Source organism: Nestor notabilis, unplaced genomic scaffold, assembly GCF_000696875.1.
Source record: "Nestor notabilis isolate BGI_N333 unplaced genomic scaffold, ASM69687v1 scaffold9127, whole genome shotgun sequence".
In the NCBI taxonomy this organism is placed as follows: Eukaryota; Metazoa; Chordata; class Aves; order Psittaciformes; family Psittacidae; genus Nestor; species Nestor notabilis.
Window position 1 is genome coordinate 1 of NW_009935116.1, and position 21,502 is coordinate 21,502.

Below are 21,502 nucleotides of genomic sequence, written 5' to 3' on the forward strand. Positions count from 1 at the left end.
GCCTGAGGCTCCATAAAGATGCAGTTCTTTGGCCGGCTGGTGGACACCATCAACAGCGTCACCCAGATATTCACTAACCCGTACCGGGTGAAGGAGGTGCCGGCTGGGGAATATGCGGCGCACACCTGTCTCAGGGAGGAGGGCAGGGTGGCTCTGTATAGGAACAACCTCGCTCGCACCTGGGATTGCCTGCTGGTGAATCCCCAGAGCCCGCAGGCCGCATTCCGGTAAGTGACAGACCCGTTATCGCTCGCTGCTCAAGCATGAAACTACAGACATGAAGTCTCCGAGCTTAGGACTGCAGTGCCTCATGGCTGTGGGGTGGCGGGTTTGATCAGGAGGCAGGCTTGTGAGGAGGGGGAGGCCATCAAAAGTTGTCCTCAGAACAGCTTGTGGGAAGAGAGCAGGACAGAGTCAAACCACCGTGAAAACAGGCAACTGAAAGAGGTGCTTGGGGCAGAACATCCGCAGGTACATGGGCTTCCACTGGTGTTGCTGTTTTAGTATCAGGAGCACTGGATACTTAGGCTCAAAAGCTGATGGTTCTCAGGAAGAATAGGTGCTCTCTGCTAATGAAATAGGCTCCCTTCTTCTCTTGGAAGAAGTGTAACACCACGTGAGTAGGTATGAGGAAAGTCCACAGCACTAATTTTGGGGAAGAGCTGTTTCTCTAATACCCATGAGATGGAGGTTGTTTCTTTGAGCCGGACCAATGCTGTGTTTACCTTTCCTCCAGGCTTTTCCAGCTCGACAATGAAGCAGATGCCCTGGTGCGTTTCGAGCACTATGCCAGGCTGCTGCGCCCGTTCTACGAGAGCTCGCGCCAGGCCCTGTCACTGGAGGAGCTCCAGCAGCTCAGCGACTGCATCCGCAACCACCCCAGCTGGTCCTCAGCACACATCGCGGTGGAGATCGGCCATCGTGAGACCTTCCGGCACAACCACGTCATGAGGCAAGGGGCGGGAGGGGTCTCCGGTGGGCCTGATGCTGGGAATGAGCTCAGGATGGCGGGATTAGGTTATCCCGGCTTGATGTGCCAAAGCAACGGGAGCACTTCCACAGAGGAGCTTAACATACCTGTGGTTAAACAGTTTAAAAGTGCCGGTTTGCTGTGTCTTGACTGAGTGACAGATGTGGCAGCAAAGGGAATCCCGTGCTCACTGTGTAAGCTTATCAGCGGGTTTTCAACCGTCTGATGTGGATGTTAAAGCCCAGAGCTGTGGTGGTTGAGCTAAAGGATTGAAGTGTTTTGCCAGAGACACTAATTAGATTCATACAGGCCTTGTGGAGCTGCTTTTTGGAGGGGATGGTGGCTGACTTTGTGAACCACGAGAGAGGAGGTACAGTACAACTGTCTTTCTGGAAAAGGGTTTTGGCCACAAGCCCTTGGTCTCTTTCCATGGGAAAGTTTACTGAGAATAAGGGAGACTAGTGAAAAGTTAAGAGTCTGAGGCAGCACCAGGTTGCTGACTGTAACCTGTCCCCTGCCTTCCTTTGGGCACGGAGAGGTGCTCTCATGTAGGGAGTAGAGTAAGGAGCAAAGGTCAGGGTCTGTGGCAGGGCTTCTTGATGGCCCTTCCCTGCGCTCCTTCCCTGGCAGGAGGCCCAGCTTTTGTGAACCCTGTGGTTCACATGAGCTGGATCAGTCACAGACATGGAAGGTACCATTGTATCATCTCCCAGGACAGCTTCATGATCTCCTCTTTGCAGCCCTTCCTTGGCCTCATGTTGATTCCTCTCTTGCAGCTGTGTGAACAGCATAGACAGTGAGGATGGCTGCACCCCACTGCACTTGGCGTGCCGCAAGGGAGACGTGGAGTGCCTGCTGGAGCTGCTGGAGTGCCACGCACGGGTGGACATCACCGACAGCCACGGGGAGACTCTGTTCCACTATGCGGTGCGAGGGAACAGCCCCCACATCATCGAGGTGCGAGTGACTTCAAAGCTGGGAGGGAGTGGGTCTGGAATGGGTTCTCTGTGCTGTGAGGAGGGAGACAGGAAAATAACTGCAGAATGGAGGAGAAAGTCAGTTCCCTTTGCTGAGTTAATACTTGAGGGTGATTTCACCTTCTTTTTTCCCCCTTTACTGGTGCTGTTTCCCGTAAGCAGGCTCCAGATTCGACCCTGCAGTGGAATGAGGATATTAAGCAAGTTCCCTTGGAAGGTGTCCTTCATTGCTATTTGCATCAGGCCTTGATCTTGCCTTTTTTCAGGTCCTTGGCTTTCCTTCTCCATCCCCTCAGAGCAAGGGGAGCATTTGTTTAGGCTGTTGTGGGGGAGCATGTGTTGACAACAGACCGAGGGACAGTTTGGAGCTGCCCCAGGCTCTCCTGAGGTGCAGAACCTGTTGTTTGAACTGAGTGGCCTTGCATGAGGGACAGTGATCAGGGCCTCGAGGCAGAGACAGTCTGAAACCAGAGAGTCTGCAATTGCTGAGAAGCTTTGGGCAGAGTGACAGGGTTCATAAGATGTGGGTGGCTTCCCAAGTTGGTTCCCTGGGTCTGTCAGCCCAGTGGGAGTGTGGGATGGGCTTGCCCCTATGGCAGCACCCCCTATTTGCCCAATACCTATTGTGACAGCTCTCCCTCTGTCTGCCAGATTGTGCTGGGGTTTCCTAACTCATGGTGGGGGAGGGATGATTATCAGGGCTTGCCATGCTGTGGAGCAGGGTAGTTAGAACCTTTGCATTAAAAAGATAGCCTCTTCCTTTATTTCTCTGTTGGCAGCAGCTTGGCTTGTTACAGAAATACTTCCAGGTCTGATCTGTCTTCTGTTTGTTTTTTTTTTTTAATTTCTTGATTTCTTGCTAAACCAGAGAAAAGGAACTCTAAATTCCTGCCACCAGGACTTGCAGGATTCCACCAGGATGGCAGTGGGATATTTTTATTTAACAAACCAGACAGCGGGTAACAGATATAAAGTTTAGGGGGAGAAGAGGAAAATGCCTTCACATATATCCCCACATGGCTATTTTAAACAGAATCCTGTTTGTACCTGAAAGCAGTGGTGGAGTTGCAGGGGAGGTTGAGCTCCTGCCTGCTAACTGGCCGTTGTAACTGATGGGGCTGCAGCAGGAGAGGAAACTACTGGTTTCAGTTAGCACTCTTGTTTTGTTGGGCTGAACTTGGCTTATGCAGTGGGAGGTGGTGGGAGTCTGCTGGGCTGTTTCATTCAAGGTGGCATGAGCCCTTTTCAGCTCAGGGATGTCTCAGAAGCACCCAAGCCAGAGGAGAAGGGCATAGAGAGCCGCAATAAACCCTTTGGGGACAGAGAACAAGGAGCATTTCCATAGCTACTGTGTTGGAAGCAGGGGTGGAGAGGACAGGCTGTCGCATCGCGAGGAACCCAACATTCCAGAGTCCATCCTTGAGAGCTCAGGAAGAGAGATGAGCTCTTCCATATGTCTGTCTGCCTCTTCATTTATTGTCTCCTCTCCCCAGCTCCTGGGCAAAACCCCAACTACTGGCTTGGACCACCTGAGCCATGAAGGACTGACCGCTCTGCATCTCGCTTGTCAGCTGGGCAAAGAGGACATGGTTCGGTCCCTGCTGAAATGCCGTGCCAGGTGCAGCGTCATGGGCACGCTGGGCTACCCCATCCACACAGCACTGAAATTCTCCCACAAAGGGTAGGTAACTGCTTGGGATGTCAGAACAGGACTCTTCCTCCAGCCTGGGAACCTGTCTGTGTGCTCAGGGTTGTCCAAGAATGGACCCCTTTCAGGGAAGTGCTCAGTAGGAGGAAGTCTGTGAAATACCTTTTCTCAGAATGACTTGTGAGAGGATGATTTACAGATGCTTAAGTGGTGTTGCTAATTGCTGTGCCTCTGTCTTTGAGTGCTCTGATCCTAATAACCTTTCATTTCAAAGCCTAGCTATTCTCATCTCCTGTAGGCTAAAGGTACTCATAAGCATAGAATCGTGGAATGGTTTGGGTTGGAAAGGACTTTAAAATCATCAAGTTCCAACCTCCCTACAATGGGCAGGGAAATAATAAGCACTCTGGAACTGAATCAAAAAAGACACAATATTTATTCCCTGTTTTGTTTTCCCTGGAGAAATTCGATTCTCCTTCTATGTGCCTTATAATACTTAATTTTCACTGTGTCCGAGCTCTACAAATAGGGCTCTCAAGTCAACACTAGCTGCTGCTAGCCAATTTTTTAGCATTTTGAAAGTGCTTTCCAACATCAGAGATGCATTTACAAGCCAAAAATGTGCTTAGGTCCCTTAGTTTGCAGTAGGGCTTGATCTCTTCTACATGCTTTACTTGGTGGTGTTTCAGAGTGGACAGCATAAGTTTACCCACGTTTTCTAGGCACTCGATCCTGATCTATTCACAACTGGTGTGATTTTTCACTCATAGGGAAGTACGTGGATCCTTAATTTCAGCAAATACTTAACTATTTCAGTTTTATCCCCACGTTTCCATGGAGAGAGAGAGGGAGAATAAAATTTCCTGTTGGGTGTTGAGAGTTTCCAGAAATGCCATATTCCTGTATTGGAGAAGCAGATGTTGCTCCACAGCTTGGAGTTGGAAAGGGATTCTCCTGCTTCTTCCAAGCACTGTGCTGCTTGTATGCTTCCTATTGTGCCCTTCCTTTCTAAATAGAGCAAACCAAAACTGCAGATGAGGAACTTGCAGGTGTTGCAGAGAGCCTGCTGCTGCTGAAGGGTTTCCTGAAAGGCTCTGGGCAGGAGGCTGGTGCTGATGTGAGTGGAGGTCTTGAGTCAAGGCAGCAGCCAGCCACCCATCCCTTCATCTCCTTGTCTTTGCCAGGTGTGCCCAGGCCATCCTGGAGGTGGATGCCAGCCAGGTTCACTCCAAGGACCCACGCCATGAAGCCACTCCACTTCACTGGGCGAAGAAGGCAGAGGTAAATGGAGCCGATCTGTGATGAGGGGCTGTACTGCCACCCAGCACCTGATTAATTCCTCCTGCTGCTAACCCGTCCCTTTCTGAGCGCACAAGCAGAGCCCTCAGAGTGGTAGAGCCCAGCCAGCAGCCTGATGTTTGATTCTCTTTGCCCTGTGGTGATCAGTGCTGTTTGCCACGGGGGACAGGACAGTGGAGCCTTGCAGTGAAATAAACTGGTGGGCTTGTCCCTAGTGTTTCATCCATGGCCGTGAAATTGCCAGTTTGTCCCTTTTGATGGGAAAATTGAGCACTGTCACTGAAGCCCAGCTGCCCCTGGGGGGAGCTCTCTTCTCATGACCTGCCAGTTTCATGGGAGGAAACACTGATGCCTTAAAAACTGCAAGGGAAGAGTGAGGTAGCACAGGGTGGTAGCATATGGGATACGATCTGTCTTCTGCCATGTGTGATTTGCCATGCTGGAGCACCTGAATGGTGCTTGTTGCAAGCAAAGGATATTCTTATGGATGGACTGGTTTCCCTCCTGCAGTATCACATTCCTCTCAGGAATGTCCTGTGGAGTTTCAGAGCAGGCATAAATCTGCTTGGCTTATAAAGAGAAGATGAAAAAGCAGACTATTTCCCTCCAGTCTGCAAGGATTTTGGCTTGAGTAGGAACTTTTTTCTCTGTGTTGATCTCAGCCAGTCATTACGCTTGCATACAAGTCCCAAAACATTTGGAATCTCTAGCCAGATTGTGAAACCACCAACTAGTTCTGTGGTAGAAGGGCAGAGAAACCCAATCTTCAGCACTTAGAACAATGCAGCTGGCATCTGCCAGCCAGCTGTATCCAGGCTAAGGCTCCTTCCTCTTCCTCTGCTTTGTTTGCCATGAGACCTGGATCATTTGAGCGTCCAGGCAGTTGTCCTCATGATGCCTTTCTCTCTTCTTGACCTGGCACGTGCACACTTGGGCACAGATGACACAGCTGCTGCTGGAGTATGGGTCTGAGGTGAATGTGACCAGCCGGACGGCTGACATGGCTCTGCACATTGCGGTCAAGAGGGGACGCTTTGACTGTGCCATGGTACTGCTGACACACGGGGCCAACACCAATGCCAGGGATCAGGATGGCAACACACCACTGCACCTGGCCATGAAGGTGAGTTTTCTGCAGAGGCTGCTGGGAAGGAGAAAGAGGATTTTCTAGAAGGGTTGAGGCAGGGACAGACTCCTTTGAAATTCTGGCTGTTGTCTTTTACGGGGTGATCCCTTGTGGCTGCTTTGGCTAGTGAGGAGGGAGGGAATGAGAAGTCATGTAGCCAAGGGGAGCATGGCTCTTGACTGAGCTTTCTCTTGTGCCCTAGCATGACAACCTGGATATGATCAAAGCGATCATCGTGTTTGGAGGAGATATTGAGATCCCCAATGATTCTGGGGAGACACCGGGGCTGTTGGCAGCCAGGAACAGCAAAGGTGAGGAGCACATCAGCAACTTTACAGGGTGAACTCAGCTGGCAACCTGTCTCCCTTGGTGCCCAAAGCAGTGTCTTGGGGAGAGGTGCAAACATGTCAAGCGTGGGTGATGCTTCTCCAACATGCTTTCTCAGCTTCTAGTCGCTCGTAGGGTAGGCATTTCCTGAGCTAATGGCGTAAGGCTTTGTATTAATAGCCCTTGACGAATTTCTCTTCTGTGAGACAGAGATGCAAGAGGAAAAGCTGCACTGCCCCTCTTTCAAGCCATGATGTCAGGCAATGCAGGCTCACAACAGGATGATGCAGTGCTGCTGAACTGCCCAGGCATAAGCAGTTCTTCAGTGGCAAGAAGTGTGTGGCACACACCCTTGAGGCTGCACAGCATTGGGTACCCTGCTGTGCACAAGTCCTGCTGCCTTATGTTCCAGGACAGATACCTGGGATGTGCTCTTCCCTCCCCTTGGGTCACCCCAGAAGTTCTATGAGGGTCAGGGCTGCTGTGAATTTGGCAGAGCCCCCACCAGTGTTTGCGTGCACTGATTCTCTTTCTGATCTGTGACTCCCCTTCGTCACCTAAGGCGCGAACCGGAAGGTGCTCTTAGACCTGCTGCAAACTGTAGGGACCGAACGCTGCTACCCACCCAACCCTGAGTCCCAAAGCCTGGCACCACCTGCCACCTCCTTCTTCCTGGAAGGCCAACCTTCCTCACGGAGCAGCTTCAACAGCTTAGGTAAAGCCTTCCCTGGCCCTCCCGTGCTCTCCTCCCTTCTTGCTTCACAATGCTGTCTCAGATCTCTCCTTCAGATGAGTCGTGTTCTGGGGGTTGTCTCCTGGCTCTCAGTTTCTGGTCGCTCTGTTCTCATTCAGCTGTTGCAAGATTCTGTCTCTTTTCTCTGTTTTTCCTGTGAGTGTACTCTAAACTTTTGTACTCTAAACTTCTGGTTTATAGACCTGACACAATACAGCTCTGTAAAAAGGAAAAGGAAGACTCATTCCCTCACCCTTCTGGAAGAGGTGTAGGACTTAGTTACCTGCATGTACTTTATGCACTGGGTCATGTATAGAAGGGGAGATACTTGCTGGTATGCCTTGAGGACCTACCAGTGTTGTGCTGGGCACAAAGGAAATAAGAATCATTGCTCATTCAGATCCTGAAGGCCAGCTGCTGGGAGAGGGAAGGGATGAAGCCCAAGGATAAGTGACCCTGGTCACAGGGTTTATGTTATGTGTAGGAAAAGCCTGCCTTTGGACATATGACTGTGTCATGGCTTGTGCTGTTCACTGCCCAAACTCTGTGAATAAGCCCTTGGGTCTATTCTAGATGCCAGGGTTTCCTCCTCTGGGGAGCTCCAGAGCTCAGGCAGTGGCAGTGGGGGGGATTACAGAGTGGGCTGTGGGTGAGTTGGCTTGGAGCAAGGCTCTGACCCTCCTGAGGGACATGCAGGTAAATAACAGCTGCTTGTGGTCCTCTTCCCCACTCAGGTTGGTGTTTTCCTTTGCCAAGACCCTCCTGTAGGGCTAGAGGACAACCCCCCCAGGCTCTGGAGTTCGTCTGTGTCACCACAAATCTCACTGGCTGGTGACACCAGGACTTTCTTCTCACCATGACCTTGTGAAGGCAACCCCCCATTTCAGCTCTGATGGGGCAGAGCAAGGCCCTTTTTCATCATGGACTCTGGCCCTCGAAGAAACTCCTCGCCACATTCACTGTCATCCACAGCCACCTTCCAGCCTGGGCACTGGCAGGAGTATTTTAACTTCTCTCCCCCTGTTCTTTCTTCTTTTGGTTTCACAGGCTGGCTTCTCACCTAGCCTGGATTGGTGCCCTGCACCCAGGATGGCCTGGGTGTACATCAGCTGAGTGGTAATGACAAGCCACCCTGTCCCCACAGCTCTCCTGCCTAGGTTACCTTGCAGGAGTAGATTTAGGTTTTGGTTTACTCTGTAGTGGGCACGCTGCTAGGCTCTGCCTTCTCTCTCGCTTACTGTGCTCATCATCTGCTTCTACAAATCCTCCGTCTTTACCAGTGCATCTCCAGCTGCCTGCTCTAAAGGATGGGGTTTCTTCTCATTGGTGTGGAGTTTAATCTAGGGGGGTACCTAGTGGCTGTGTCTCCTGCAGGGAGCTTTTAAATTGGGAAGAGAGTTGGATGTTCTCTGTGTGTGGTGGAAATCATTTACCACACGGGTGGGAGGTTTGGCTCCTCTGGCTGAGCTTTCTGGGGGCAGAGGGAAAGTAGGGAGGATAATTGAAGGTTTTCTAGTTGATTAAGTATAATTTGGTTGACCGCTGTCTCAGAGGCACATAGCAGAGGGCTCAGGTAGCAAAGTGGTCTCTAACTACTGTTTTCTCCTGCATGTTCATGGCCCTCTAGGGTACAAGGACCTTCTGTATGCTTCCGCAGCGCTCGGGCAGTTGTTGAAGGCACCAGATGTTGTGGACTCACCCAGTGAGGGTAGAAGAAAGTAAGTGAGGAACAGCTTCTGTCCAGGCTACCATGCAACTTGAAGGTGAAATCTGTGTGTGTGAATTCTCCTCACGAACACCTGAGTGTGGCATCCTTAGAGCTGACATTATTTAATGTCCATTGATGCAGTTTTTGCCTTGTGCTAAATCTCTGTTCCCATAAATGACCACTGCCTGTTCCTGAGGGCAGCCGTGGAGCTGCAGTGGAGCCAGAGCTCAGCAACTGAAACCCCTCCTCTATCCCTCCCCTCTGCCACTGGGCACCAAATGCTGGTTTGGCCTTGAGATTTCCCCATTTCCACGTGCTACCCTGATGCTCACCCAGCTCCTTTGCCAGGCTGTGCACTGCCTTGACAGTGCCTGCACCTTGCCTTTCACGGAGCAGAGGAAGGGTTGGCACTGCAGGGCTGTCTGCTTTTTATTTATGACACAATACCCAAGGGACCTGGGGGCATTTTCAGCTTGGGAATGTCTCTCTGGTGGTAGAGGTTAGAGATGGCTAAAAGAGCAAGTGTCGTTGCACCATCTCTCATGAGGCTTATCTGGCTGTGCCCAGTATTAACTTGCATCTGAGGAAGCACCTCTGGATTTATTTGTTCACTGATTACTCAGTCCACAGCAGCATTCTAGTTACTGGCATAGCTTCCCGTCCTTAGGGCCACATTCCCATGTGGCATGCTGTGATGTGTAAGGTGTCCCACAGCTCCCAGTCATCTGTGTCTGTCTCTCTGCAGTCACGACCGCCTCCTGTGCCTGGATGGAGGGGGCATCCGGGGCCTGGTGCTCATCCAGTTCCTTCTGGCTATTGAAAAGGCTGTGGGCCGTCCCATTCGTGAGATTTTTGACTGGATCGCTGGGACCAGCACTGGGGGAATCTTGGCCTTGGCTATTGTACATGGTGAGGACAGTGCAATAGTGAGCCCCTTCTTGCTCCTGTGTGCCTGAGCTCTCCTCTGTGGGTTGGAAGCTGCCTCTCTTGAGTCCCATTTGAGATTTGCTGTCCCTGCCAAAGGAGGGAAGGGATGTTCATTAATAAAGGAAGGCTTTCTTGCTCTCTTCTCTCTCGCTTCTCATGTCAGCTGGCCTTGAGTGGCTTTCTGGGTTTTGGGAAGTGTGTGCTGGCAGAGTGCAATGTCCTGTTCTTCCTGCCCTTTCCATGGGGGTTTTACAGCAATGTGATCAACACTTTCTGTTAGTGGGAAACTACGCTCCAAGCTTGCCCTTCCTCTTTAATCCTTCCCAGTCAAGCTGCTGAAGTCCGAGCAGATGACAGGCAGCTTGGAAAGGAGATGGGATTGGGAGTGAGGCCTCCCATCTTCTGCTGGTGCTGGCAAGTCCCAGCTCTGATGTGCTGTTTGTTCTGCCTGCCCTTCCTCCTGCTCCTTGCTCCTGCCAACGCTGTTGCCTGTCTCAGGGAAGTCCATGGACTACATGCGCTGCCTGTACTTCCGCATGAAGGACATGGTGTTCCGGGGGTCTCGGCCCTACGAGTCGGAGCCCCTGGATGAGTTCTTGAAGAAGGAATTTGGGGAAAACACCAAAATGACAGATGTCCGAAGACCCAAGTAAGTCTTGCATGGGGCTGCTCTGGTTGGTGCTCTCCTGGGTGTGCTCTAAATCCTTCTCAGCAGAAATGCTCAGCCTCTCCTTAGAGCAGATCTGGAGGAGTGTGATGTGCAGACTATTGAAGCCATAAATACATATTGAAGCCATATTAAGTACACAATTTTTCCCATTTTACTCGTACTCTGTTATGTCCTCTAATCCAGGGTTATGGTGACAGGGACATTGTGTGACCGGCAGCCAGCTGAACTCCACCTTTTCCGGAATTACCCCGTACCAGAGACAAAAACCTCCACTAAATACAAGACAAGCGCATCATTCAGACCACTCACTCAGCCAGAAGGTACGTGCTGGCACACAGCAGTCCAGTTGGATGGTAGGGGACAAAGCCATCTCTCAGAGATAGAAGATTTTCTGTTCTTCCTCCGATTGCTCTGAAAATCAGGGTGTCCAGCAAGGGCTTGTCCTTGAGCTTGACTTGTAGCTTGGTCCAAGTGGTGGTTGCCTTTTCTCCTCTCTCCTTCTCCCTTGGCTTCTCTTGTACCAGGAACAGGGGCTGGCCAGAGAGGTTCCTGAGGAAGGGGTATGCTAGAGGAGTCCTGCATACAGTCAGTACCTTTCCCTAGGCTCTCAGGAGTGGATTAATACAGAAGAGCTGCGTAACTGAGTCATTCAGCCCCCTCCAGCTTGCTCCTTTCTTTGTCTAGCAAACATAACTGCTTCACCATCAAAACAGCTGCAGTGAAGCTGGTAGTGAATGAATTCGACCCGTGATAGAGAACATGTTTTAAAGCACCCCCCAATAATCCTGTGCATCCAAGCAGAGTCCCTGCTGTTGGGAGAAAGAGGCACACTATCTAGGACAGGGTCTCCTGGGGTTGCAAGCCCTCCTGCTTTGTGCTGGTGAAGGCAGGGTGTTTCTTGCACCCAGGAGAGTTGCTACAAGAGGCCTTATGCTTTCTCTCCCTCCAGAGCAGCTTGTGTGGCGCGCTGCCCGCTGCAGCGGTGCGGCTCCCACTTATTTCCGGCCCATAGGCCGCTTTCTGGATGGTGGGCTGCTGGCAAACAACCCGACCCTCGATGCCCTGGCGGAGATCCACGAGTACAACAAGACGCTCATCAAGAAGGTGAGGGAAATCCTGGCCCTGACTGGTAACTGGGGCCTTATTGGCTTCACTGAGCCTCCTTTGAAGGTGAAGAAGGTTTGGGAATGGATGGATGCCTCTCAAGTGAATAAACAAGTTAGCCACGCAGTGCCCTAGAAGGGAGTGTGTGTTGGGAATGCTCTGTGTTAATTGCTGGTCCTTGCAAACAGATCTTTTGTTTGTCTACAGGGTCGGAGGCAGGAAGTAAAAAAATTAGGATTGGTGGTCTCCCTGGGGACGGGGAAGCCGCCGCAGGTCCCGGTGAGCTCTGTGGATGTTTTCCGCCCCTCCAACCCGTGGGAGCTGGCAAAGACTGTCTTTGGAGCCAGGGAGCTTGGCAAGATGGTGGTGGATTGTGTGAGTACTGGGACGAGGGGATGGGGGAAGACCCCTGGGGCTGCTTGCAGGAAGGGAGCAAAGGTTTCCAGTCTTTCAAAAGGAAGAAAATTGTATTTCCTTGGCACTGCTGTGACCTGTTCAAGGAATGGACATAGTGGGTAACTTAAGAATTGTGGGAGCACAGCAGGTCTGAAGCCATGTCTTCCTCTTTGGGGTTTTGAGTGCCAAGGGAAGTTCTTCAGGCTGAAAGGAGCTGAGGACAGGATGGTGGTCAGTGACCCTTATGGACATTTGCAGGTGTGAGTTCGTGAATCTCGGTATCTTTCAGGGAGCACTGATTATCATCTGAGCAACCTGGACAAGAAACAAAACCCACACCTTGGGAAACAGCAATTCATTTTTATTTAGAAAAGCTTTGTTATCCCTAGTGGGGAAATTACTAAATGCTAGAGAAGTGGGAGTATCATTAATAGAAAACAGTAGTTCAGAGCAGTGGTTAGGAGTGTGTAATAGGCGTATGTCCTTGCATGCTTCAGAAAGAAGATCATTACATGAAAACACTCCAAATGAATAAAAGCCAGAAAGATCAGAACACAGGTTCTGACTATAATCTTGCTTCTGTTGCTTTATGTCCTTTTAATTTCCTAAAGCCAGAAAATACCCAGAGAGATCCCTCTGCTTCCCCTGTCTTTTATTTCAGGCGTCCTAGGGAAGGTGTCTCAGGATAGCCAAGAAAGCCTGTAGTAATCACAGGCTCTGTTGGTACTGGGCTGGGACAGAAATGGATAGAGATGAAATCCCAAGGAGGCTGCGATTCAGGTCATCCTGGGGATATCTTTAAGGGAATCCACTCGGTGATGTGATGGATGGAGGATCTGTAGGGTGCAATTCCTTGTGTCCCAAGGATCAGGAGCACTGTTCTTATATTAAAACAAATAAAAGCCACCCATCTCTCGGTGGTGACCGGTGCCATCCAGCATGCGCTTGCTCCTGGTTTTCCCTCTCCCTCTGTGGCTTGTGCAGTTTGACTTAGTAAATGCTAGAGAAGCTGGGAGCCTCTTGCAGGCAGGGGGAGAGCAGTGTGAGAGTCAGGCTCTAACTGTGGGCCTGTTTCTCCTGCAGTGCACTGACGCAGATGGCCCAGCTGTGGATCGTGCCAGGGCCTGGTGCGAGATGATGGATGTCCCATATTTCCGGTAGGAGCTTACTTTCCCCTCTCTGCACTGACCTATTTTTATCCCTCTTGCTTCAGACCTGCCTGAGGCATGTGTCATCCCAAATAGTGTCCCCTCCAGAGGCATGCCTGCCCAGACCTGCCCCCCTGCCCCCTCTCCCCATGCCTCAGTGACATGACGGAGGATGCCATGGCTCGCTGTATAAGCTGATGCCCCGAGCATGCCTTGTCTGGGGGATCTGGCTAACAGGGTCCTTTGGGGATGTGCATCCTGTCCTATCCCACCGTGCACAGCTTGGTTTAGAGTCGTGTCTTAGGTGGTGCAGGTGCTGAACTGTGCCTCAGCCTTGAGTGTAGGTTTGCCTTGAAGGAGGGGGAAGGCCTCTGCTCTGCAAGCCTGCTAGATGTCCGGTATCTGAACAATATCTATAGGAGGCCTACAAGGATGCTGGAGAGGGACTCTTCATCAGGGACTGTAGCAATAAAACAAGGGGTAAATGGGTTTAAACTTAAACAGGGGAAGTTCAGGTTAGATATAAGGAAGAAGTTTTTTACTGTGAGGGTGGTGAGGCACTGGAACAGGTTGCCCGAAGAAGTGGTAAATGCTCCATCCCTGGAAGTGTTCAAGGCCAGGTTGGACAGAGCCTTGGGCGACATGATGTAGTGTGGGGTGTCCCTGCCCATGGCAGGGGGTTTGGAACAAGATGATTTTAGGGTCCTTTCCGACCCAAACCATTCTGTGATTCTATGATTCTATGCTGGGAGCCACTTCAGGAGCCACTTGGCACAAATCTTGTGCTTTGTCAGGCTCGCTGCCTTGTTGTTTTCATGTCTGTGCTCAGCTGGTGATGCTGTATGCTTGCTGTATGCAGGCTGAGCCCTCAGCTGCAGACGGAGGTGATGTTGGATGAGGTGAACGACTCTGTGCTGGTGGACGCTCTCTGGGACACCCAGCTTTACATCTACCAGCAGCGGGAGCAGTTTGAGCAGCTGGTGCAACATCTGTCCCTGTGACTGACCTGGAGGTTCCTGTTTGGCATCCTCATGACAAGGAGCAGCAGGCGCTGGAGTGGAGTGGATTTTCCCTTGAACTGAGGTGTTGAGGTGGGGGAGGGACTGCTACTGCCGCTACTAATGAAGAATTAATGATATTTAATAGACAACAGTGCACATACACATGTATTCCAGGACACACATATGTATTCCCAGAGAGAAATGCTGACATTTATCTTTGTACGGTAGACCCATCTCTGCTGCTGTGCTTAGTTTTGGTGTCTGATGGTACATCCCAGAAGCCAGAGCCCCTACCTACCTGTCTTGAGCTGTAACAGGTGGAGGCTGCTGTCTGTGCAGCACCTCCACTGACAAAGCACCATGCACCTTCCTGCAACACAGAATGGGCCATGGCTAGAGAAAGCTTCAGGGATTACTTGGTGTGCTGAGGCCAAAGTGTTTTGGAGTGTTTAGTATAGGGAAAAGGGATAATTCTTCCCTCAACACACCCAATTTGAAGGGGAGCTGTTCTGCAGCTTTACACAGTAGGTACAACACAATGTTGTGACTGGCTTCAGGAGAAGGGGAACCTTTGCTGAGGCAGTTGTCTTCTGTAGCACCTTCCCCTTTCCCCTCTGAGATGGGCTGGCAACATGTACTGACTGCCCAGGGTGGGAGCAGACCCCCCCAAAGACCATTTTGTGCCACCTGGTTTGCTGTGCTACTCTGCTCAAGGGCTGAGATGTGAAACCCTGTCTTTACTCACAGCAAACTCGAGACGAGGGTCTGTAGCCTTGGCTTGGGATAGAGATTGTTTATTTTTAATGTAGAACTGAAATGCTCTGAGTTCAGTTCCCACCAAAGAAACTGACAATTTGGATTTACTTTTTCGATTGTTGGAAATCCTATTCTGACTGCTGCACTACTCGTTGTTTCTGCAGTGAATTTTTCATGTTTACAAATAGTTTATTTATCTATTTGGAGGTGTTTTGAGGAGTAACCTGAAAAACTGGATTCTTAATCAGTTGCTTTTGACTTGAAGGGACTGCTGTTGCGAAGAGTGCTTCTGTGCAAAACTAACATGACCTGAAATAAAGAGAGGTTTGCGTGTGGTTCCGCTGTTATGCAGTGCATGATTGTCTTGTCTCTCTCTCAGTCCTGAGCTTGCAGCCTCTGAATTTCATACAGGTAGAAAATCGGGTATTGGGCTCCATGAGACACAGGATTCTACCTTTATGTGGGCTGCAGAGGTGAATGGCCTGTCCCTGCAGCCAGCCCTGGGAGCAGGTGAGTGGGGTGATTGTTGGCTGTCCCATGAAGCACAGCGTTGCGTGCTGGGCTTATCAGTTGCAGCTAGGGGGAAAGGGTGTGGAGCAGCTGCCATATAAAAATCCTCGTGGAGCTGGCCAGGCTGAAAAGAGGAGTGCTGAAATCCGTTTGAGATACTAATGATACAAGTAGACAGGGCTTTAGTTTTGGTATCCCCAGTGGGTTCCTGGGTCAGGTAACTGCTGCAAGCCTGCTGGACCTGTGCCACTGGTTCCTAAGGGACACCACCATGGGGTGGGCACTGGCACGAATAGGGCTGAAAACTGATTATCTGCCTTCTGATCTTCAGTTTCACAAATGAGATTGTGAAATTAAGTGGCTTCTAATGTGGAGTAATGATTTTATTTTCCTACATAAAAAAAGGGCTTACCTTCCCATGGAAACCAAAACTCCACATCTTGAAATGGAGAGAACATGAGCTCCTTTCTGCTTTTTGGCCCTGGCTTGCACTCCTTCCCTCTTTATAAGCCTGCACCATCTGCAGGGACTTCCCAGAGTAATGCTGTGTTGGGGATCCTTGCACGCAAGCAGGGAGACCAGGAGGGTTCAGGCACAAGGTTGTGCCTCCCATTAGGGAGTCTCACTGGCAGTGGGACGGAAGCAAATAGTCAGAGGGCTGATGCCTGGGGTGGGGGAATAGTGGGCAGGGAAGAGGTGGAACCCATCCTGAGCTTTCTTTACCTGTCCCTCTGCTATTTGCTGCCTGCAATCACAAGCTGATAGGGATCTCCTGACTTGTGGGGGTGTATGCGTGTGAGACCTGAAGGTGCTCCTCTAGCACAGCGAGCTGAATAAAGCCACCTTGAATGGTGGCAGTGAGGGAGCCAGCGAGCCATAAGGCAGTTTCTCTGGCAGGTGGCTGGCTCTGCAGGTGTTGGGGCAGGCAGAGTGGGGTACCAGCCCGGCCATCAATAATGCAGGGAGGCGCTCACATGCCCTTGCTGGCTGTCGCAGGATTCCTCTCTACCCAAGAGTCCGGTTACTTCCAGAGATCAAGTTCCAGTCTCTCGGCTGGTGAATTATTAAACTCCAGCAGTGCTCCATTCCCTTTGTACCACGGCTGTGTCTTCCTGCTGTCCTTCCTTGTCAGCAACAGGCTCCTTCCATCCAGCCGGCTGTGCAGAAACAGAGTCCTCCAGGCCACGATAGCACCTTGTGCTTTCCTTTACTCCTTGCTTCTCTCTGGGAGAGGGGAAAGGCTCCAGAGATGGACCTGTCCTACAGATCCACCATCTCCATCTATAAGGTGAGTGCTGGCACCAAAGGCTGCTCCTGTCTGCCTAGAGAGAGATGCATGCGGGGGGAGGAAAAGAGCTGTTTTCTCTCTTGGGTGGACAGCCAAGGGCTTGATCTCTTCCCCAGGGAAGCAGCAGCTCCTGCGGGCTCTGCGCTGTGTTTGAAAGCAGATGGCTGGCAGGAGGGCAAGGTGGTGTGGGTCTTAAGGCAGATCTGTGAAGGAATTGGGTAAGCAGTGTGGTTCGGACATGGAACCTTCATGCTATTCCTCAGGATAACACACCTTGGTTGCTGGTAGGAAGGAGGTGTTCAGTCGGCTGTTTTCTTCCTTGCTGGAAAGAGCAGTCTGATCTCACAAATGGTTCCCTGTGCCCATCAGTGCTGTACCAAGCTGGTGAGGACTGGGAGAAAGGAAAGAAAGAATCTCTGCTCTAGGCAATAAACACCTTTGATAAATACAGCAGGCAAGAGCAGGGAGGCTGGTCTGATGCAGTCCATCCCTTCTCTTACTAAGCTCCCTCGTCTGTCAGTGCACCACATCCCAGTCAGGAAAAAGTCATGTTCATGCCTGGATAATAAGCATCGAGTTGATGGGGTGAGGGTAAAGGCTGCTCGGATCCCCCTGAGTTACTCCTGTGTCTGCAGTGGCCGCAAGGCCCGGGGAGACAGCCATCTTCAGGTGACCACTTGGCCCTGCAGCAGGTTGCCTTGCCCTCTGGTATTTCCTCTCTCCTGGCTGTCTGGAGAGGATTCAGGGCAGCCAAAGGTCCCCCTGGCGCAGGGACCTGACTTTGTGCGGGGCTGCACATCACCATGGCTATCGAGGCTGTGGCTGTGGAAGCTCCCTGTGTGCCTGCGGCACCCAGCTGCACCACAGCAGGAGGACATCAACCTGCTGAGGTCTCTGGGGTGTGGGGCAGACTGGTGTTAACATGCTTCTGCCTGGCCACAGAGTATCCTGGAGCAGTTCAACCCTGCGCTGGAGAACCTGGTGTACCTGGGAAACAACTATCTGCGTGCCTTCCATGGTGAGTGGGGTCCCACATAGCCAGACCAAGCTGCTGCATCCACCCGAGTGTCCACTATGCCATCACAAAGTTGCTGGTCCCCCCACTTTTATAATGTCCTGTGCTGCTTTTAAGTACCTTCTGCTCCGAGACCCACTGCTGTTATTAGGCACAGATTGGGAGAAATGGGGTGCCCTTGCCTATAGATGAGGTACCAGGGGGTGGCTGTCCTGCGTACTGCTTGCTGGGGCTGGTAATGGTGGGAAGGCAGACCAGATCCTCACCTCCCGTCTTCTCTACTCACAGCATTATCCAAAGCTGCTGAAGTGTATTTTAAGGCGATTGAAAAGATTGGGGAGCAAGCACTGCAGAGCTCCACCTCACACATGCTGGGTAAGGCTCTACCATTTATGATTCTCTGTCCTGTGATGAGCCACAGTTACGTGCTTTTGTCTTTCCTTCTTACCTGGTCCTTTTCCAGGTACTGGGAGAAGGCAGACAGCTCCTCTAAATGGTGTCTCACAGCATCAGGCACTGTCTGTGTGGTTAGAGTCACATTTATTGTATGTCCTTGAATAGCCCCAAGGCCCTAGCCCTCTCTCCTGTGTCTCTCTGAGATCAATGACTGAGCTCCTGGGATGGACTTCTCATGGAAACCAGTCCTTACTTCCCTAAGAGCTGAAGTTTCCATCTTGGAGGAACCATTTTTCTCCTCCTCGCAGGTGTGAGGAAAAAGCATGGACTGACAATAGCTGGTGGGGCGGTTGTTGTCCTGAGCCCCCAGCCAGATGAAATGGCAGCTCGGAGCTGAAGGGCAAATAATTCTGCAGCCTAATGATGGCTGCTGAAAATATGTTCAGGAAGCTGCTCTATTGCTAATCATTTTAGTAATAAGCTTCCAGCAGATGTGTCCCTTCTATAGGGACTCCTACAGACATCTGCATCACCCAGCTAGTTCCTCTGCTCCCTGGCATCAGTGTCTTCCTTTCCCAGCTTCATAATAACAACAGCAGTGAAGCAGGACCATGCACAGCATCATAGAATCATATAATGGTTAGGGTTGGAAAGGACCTTAAGATCATCTAGTTCCAACCAGCAGCAGGTGCTGTAGCTTCTTTCCTGTAGGACACCCAGAACCATGCACTGCAGCTGGGGTGCCACTGGGGTTAAAAATGGGAACTGTGGAGGCTGTGGCAGAGCAGGAACCCAGCACCCTGCTGGCACATGGGGCTGTAGCAGAGCTCTGGTCTGGCAGCTTCATGGGCTGGAGCAACCCCACTCTGGCAGTGCCTGGGAGTGGTGGTGGAACTGAGACCTGAGAGGAAGGCTACCAGCCTCCTGCAGGGTGCAGAGAGCAGTGTTTTGTGATAGCTGTTGGACTTTCACACCTGTATTTCATCAGCCTGAGTTGCATGCTGCTGGTCTGCTGCCTTGGGCACACAAGGAAATGGCTGCTGGATTTCCCCACCTTCTCCTCTCTCTTTCCTCGCAGGTGAAATTCTGATGCAGATGTCCAACACGCAGAGAGTCCTGAGCTCTGATTTGGAAGTTGTGGTGAGTGGTTTTCCCGAGGGCTGGTGCAGGTGGGGAATCAAGGGACTTCCTCAACAACAGCATTTGCCCAGTTTGCCCCATTTCCTGCCATCTCACCTGCCTGCTGGAGAGCGCCTGCCCCCTGCTCTCCCTGCTGCATGTGACAGAGGCGTGTTACGGAGCCGCATGCCCAGAGCTGGTGTTCAATGTTTGGTGCTGTTGGTGGACTGTTACCACTGCTCTATAGGCGTGGTGGTGGGTGTGTGTTGGACTGAGCAGTGCCTGGCTCTGAAGATGTGGCATTCCCATCCTCTCTTTCCCTGGGTCACAGTTGTGGGAAGGAATGGAGGGGATGCTAATCCTTCCAGACACTGCTGTTTGTGCCTGTGCCGAAGCTCAAGGGTGACCCATGGCCAGGTGGATGCTGAGTGCTGACCCCCAGTCTGCTTCAGGGTAGCCTTGATATGCATATTTCTGGCTTCTGTAAGAGGTCCAGGTGGCAAGAGAGTCAACAGGTTTTACAAGCCATCCCTCACCACAGTGCTTGTAACACCCCATATGGTGAAGGGATGAGGGTGATGGCTCCTTTGCCTCTTCCAGGCTCAGACTTTCCACGTGGACCTGCTGCAGCACATGGAGAAGAACACCAAAATGGACGTACAGTTCATCAGCGTGAGTGATTACCTTGCTTCTCAATTCTTCTCATTTTCATCTTTCCTCTACCCAAGGGCTTTTGCTTGAGCACTTGAAGTGTTTCCTTGACTTTCCTTAGCAGGAGTTAGGGGGGCTTATCTTCTCCCATCATGGACCAAACCTCCCCCTAGTTTGGCTGGTAATGGAGTGCTGAAGAGGGCAGGTTCTTTGTGCAGTGGGACTTGCCAAATGCTTCAACGGGGCTGAAAGGTTCAGAATCCCAAAAGCAGAGTTTCCAGCTTCCCTAAACCACAGCCTCCTCATGGTTGTGGGTCCTGTGCCATTGTGGCCCAGCTGGCCATGCTGGTGGGTCATGTTATGGAGGGAGACAGAGGCTGGGGCTTTGTTCCCAGTGCCAGGGTAGCTGGGTGCCAGTTTTTGCTCCTGAGTTCTTGAGGTTCATCAGTATTTTGGGGTGGTTCAAAATGAAGAGGAAGATAAAGAAAGACATTTTATAAGAGGTCCAGGTAAAGCCTGATTTCAGAGGGACTCAGACGTTCAACCACTCATCATAGCAGGACCCTTGCTGCATCAGTGTGCCTGGGTCTCTGGTTTCTCACCCAGCCTGGTTTCTCCCTGACAGGAGAGCCAGAAGCAGTATGAACTGGAGTACCAACGCAGAGCCACTAACCTGGATAAGTGCATGGCAGAGCTGTGGAGAATGGAGAGGGCCCGTGATAAAAATGCCCGTGAGATGAAGGTAAGCAGTGACTGCAGGGAGGGGAGGTGGAAAGAGAACTGGGTGATTTCTCTGGAGCCAGGGCTGATTTCTTAGTAACTTTGTCCTTCCTTAAACGCCAAGGGTTTTGCCCTGACATTCAAAAGGCAGCAGGCTTGTCTGCAAAGGAGGAAGATACAGGGTGCTGCTGACCGGCAGTGCTCATTCTTGCCAAGCCCTTTCCTCATTTAGCAAGCATTAGTGTGGAAAGACTTCATCCCTGGCACTCTGCTCTAGCTCCTCTTTGCTCCTCCAGCACTGCGAGTGGACTGGGAAGCTGGTAGACATGATGACCCATTTCAGCCCTTCCTCTGCTGTGTGCGATCCCACTCTGCTGGATTTATGCTGATCCCTTCTTCCCTCTTTCCCCCGTGGCCCAGGAGAATGTGATGCGTCTGCGCTCGGAAATGCACGTGTTCGTCTCCGAGAGCCAGAGGGAAGCTGAGCTGGAGGAGAAACGCCGCTACCGCTTCCTGGCTGAGAAGCACCAGATGCTCTACAACACCCTCCTCCAGTTCTACAGCAGGGTATGGCCCTGGCAAGCTGGGGAGCAGAGCTTGAGGGGAGCAGGCAGCATGGCTGGAGGGGAAGCACACAAGCAGGAGGGAGCCAGTGCTTGTCCTTTGGTGAAGGCAATGTCTGTGCATGGACTGGTCAGGAAACTCAATTTCACTTCTTGCTGTGGGGTCCAGTCTGGCTATACTAGGCTGGGAGAGCATGGCTGGGGCCGAGGATAGTGGTGACACAGGGTTAGTTGGGTGTGTGAGTGATGGGACAGGGAATGGGGATGTAGGTGTTTGTAGCAGGGTCTTTGGGACCACGGGCTTTCTGCTGGAGGGTGCTCCTGAGGGTGTCCCACAAATCTAACTGTGGGAGGACCTGGTCCCTAATCTAATGCATGTGGCAGCCCTTGGCTCCCTCTGTGGCTGTTCTGCCCTGTCCACCACCCCCTCTTCTCCCCCTCTCCAGGCTC

At 51.5% G+C, this 21,502-nt stretch overlaps 2 protein-coding genes across 2 annotated transcripts in view; both read left to right on the forward strand.

Annotated features, from left to right (window-relative positions):
- The first annotated feature begins 18 nt into the window (after nt 1-18).
- On the forward strand, nt 19-14,034 carry PLA2G6 (phospholipase A2, group VI (cytosolic, calcium-independent)). Its single transcript, XM_010017673.1, has 16 exons — nt 19-227; nt 737-952; nt 1,747-1,927; nt 3,441-3,628; nt 4,780-4,876; nt 5,835-6,017; nt 6,223-6,331; nt 6,910-7,062; nt 8,708-8,798; nt 9,534-9,697; nt 10,214-10,364; nt 10,569-10,705; nt 11,335-11,489; nt 11,697-11,864; nt 12,969-13,042; nt 13,893-14,034. The coding sequence occupies exons 1-16, from the start codon at nt 19-21 to the stop codon at nt 14,032-14,034; spliced, it is 2,418 nt and encodes an 805-aa protein (XP_010015975.1).
- A 2,515-nt stretch (nt 14,035-16,549) lies between these two features.
- The window catches only part of BAIAP2L2 (BAI1-associated protein 2-like 2), a 10,918-nt gene continuing 5,965 nt past the window's right edge, over nt 16,550-21,502 (forward strand). The window contains exons 1-7 of the mRNA XM_010017674.1: nt 16,550-16,588; nt 17,531-17,606; nt 17,892-17,978; nt 19,078-19,139; nt 19,719-19,790; nt 20,395-20,511; nt 20,910-21,067. Coding sequence (XP_010015976.1) covers nt 16,550-16,588; nt 17,531-17,606; nt 17,892-17,978; nt 19,078-19,139; nt 19,719-19,790; nt 20,395-20,511; nt 20,910-21,067 — 611 coding nt within the window. The remainder of the gene's footprint in view (nt 16,589-17,530; nt 17,607-17,891; nt 17,979-19,077; nt 19,140-19,718; nt 19,791-20,394; nt 20,512-20,909; nt 21,068-21,502) is intronic.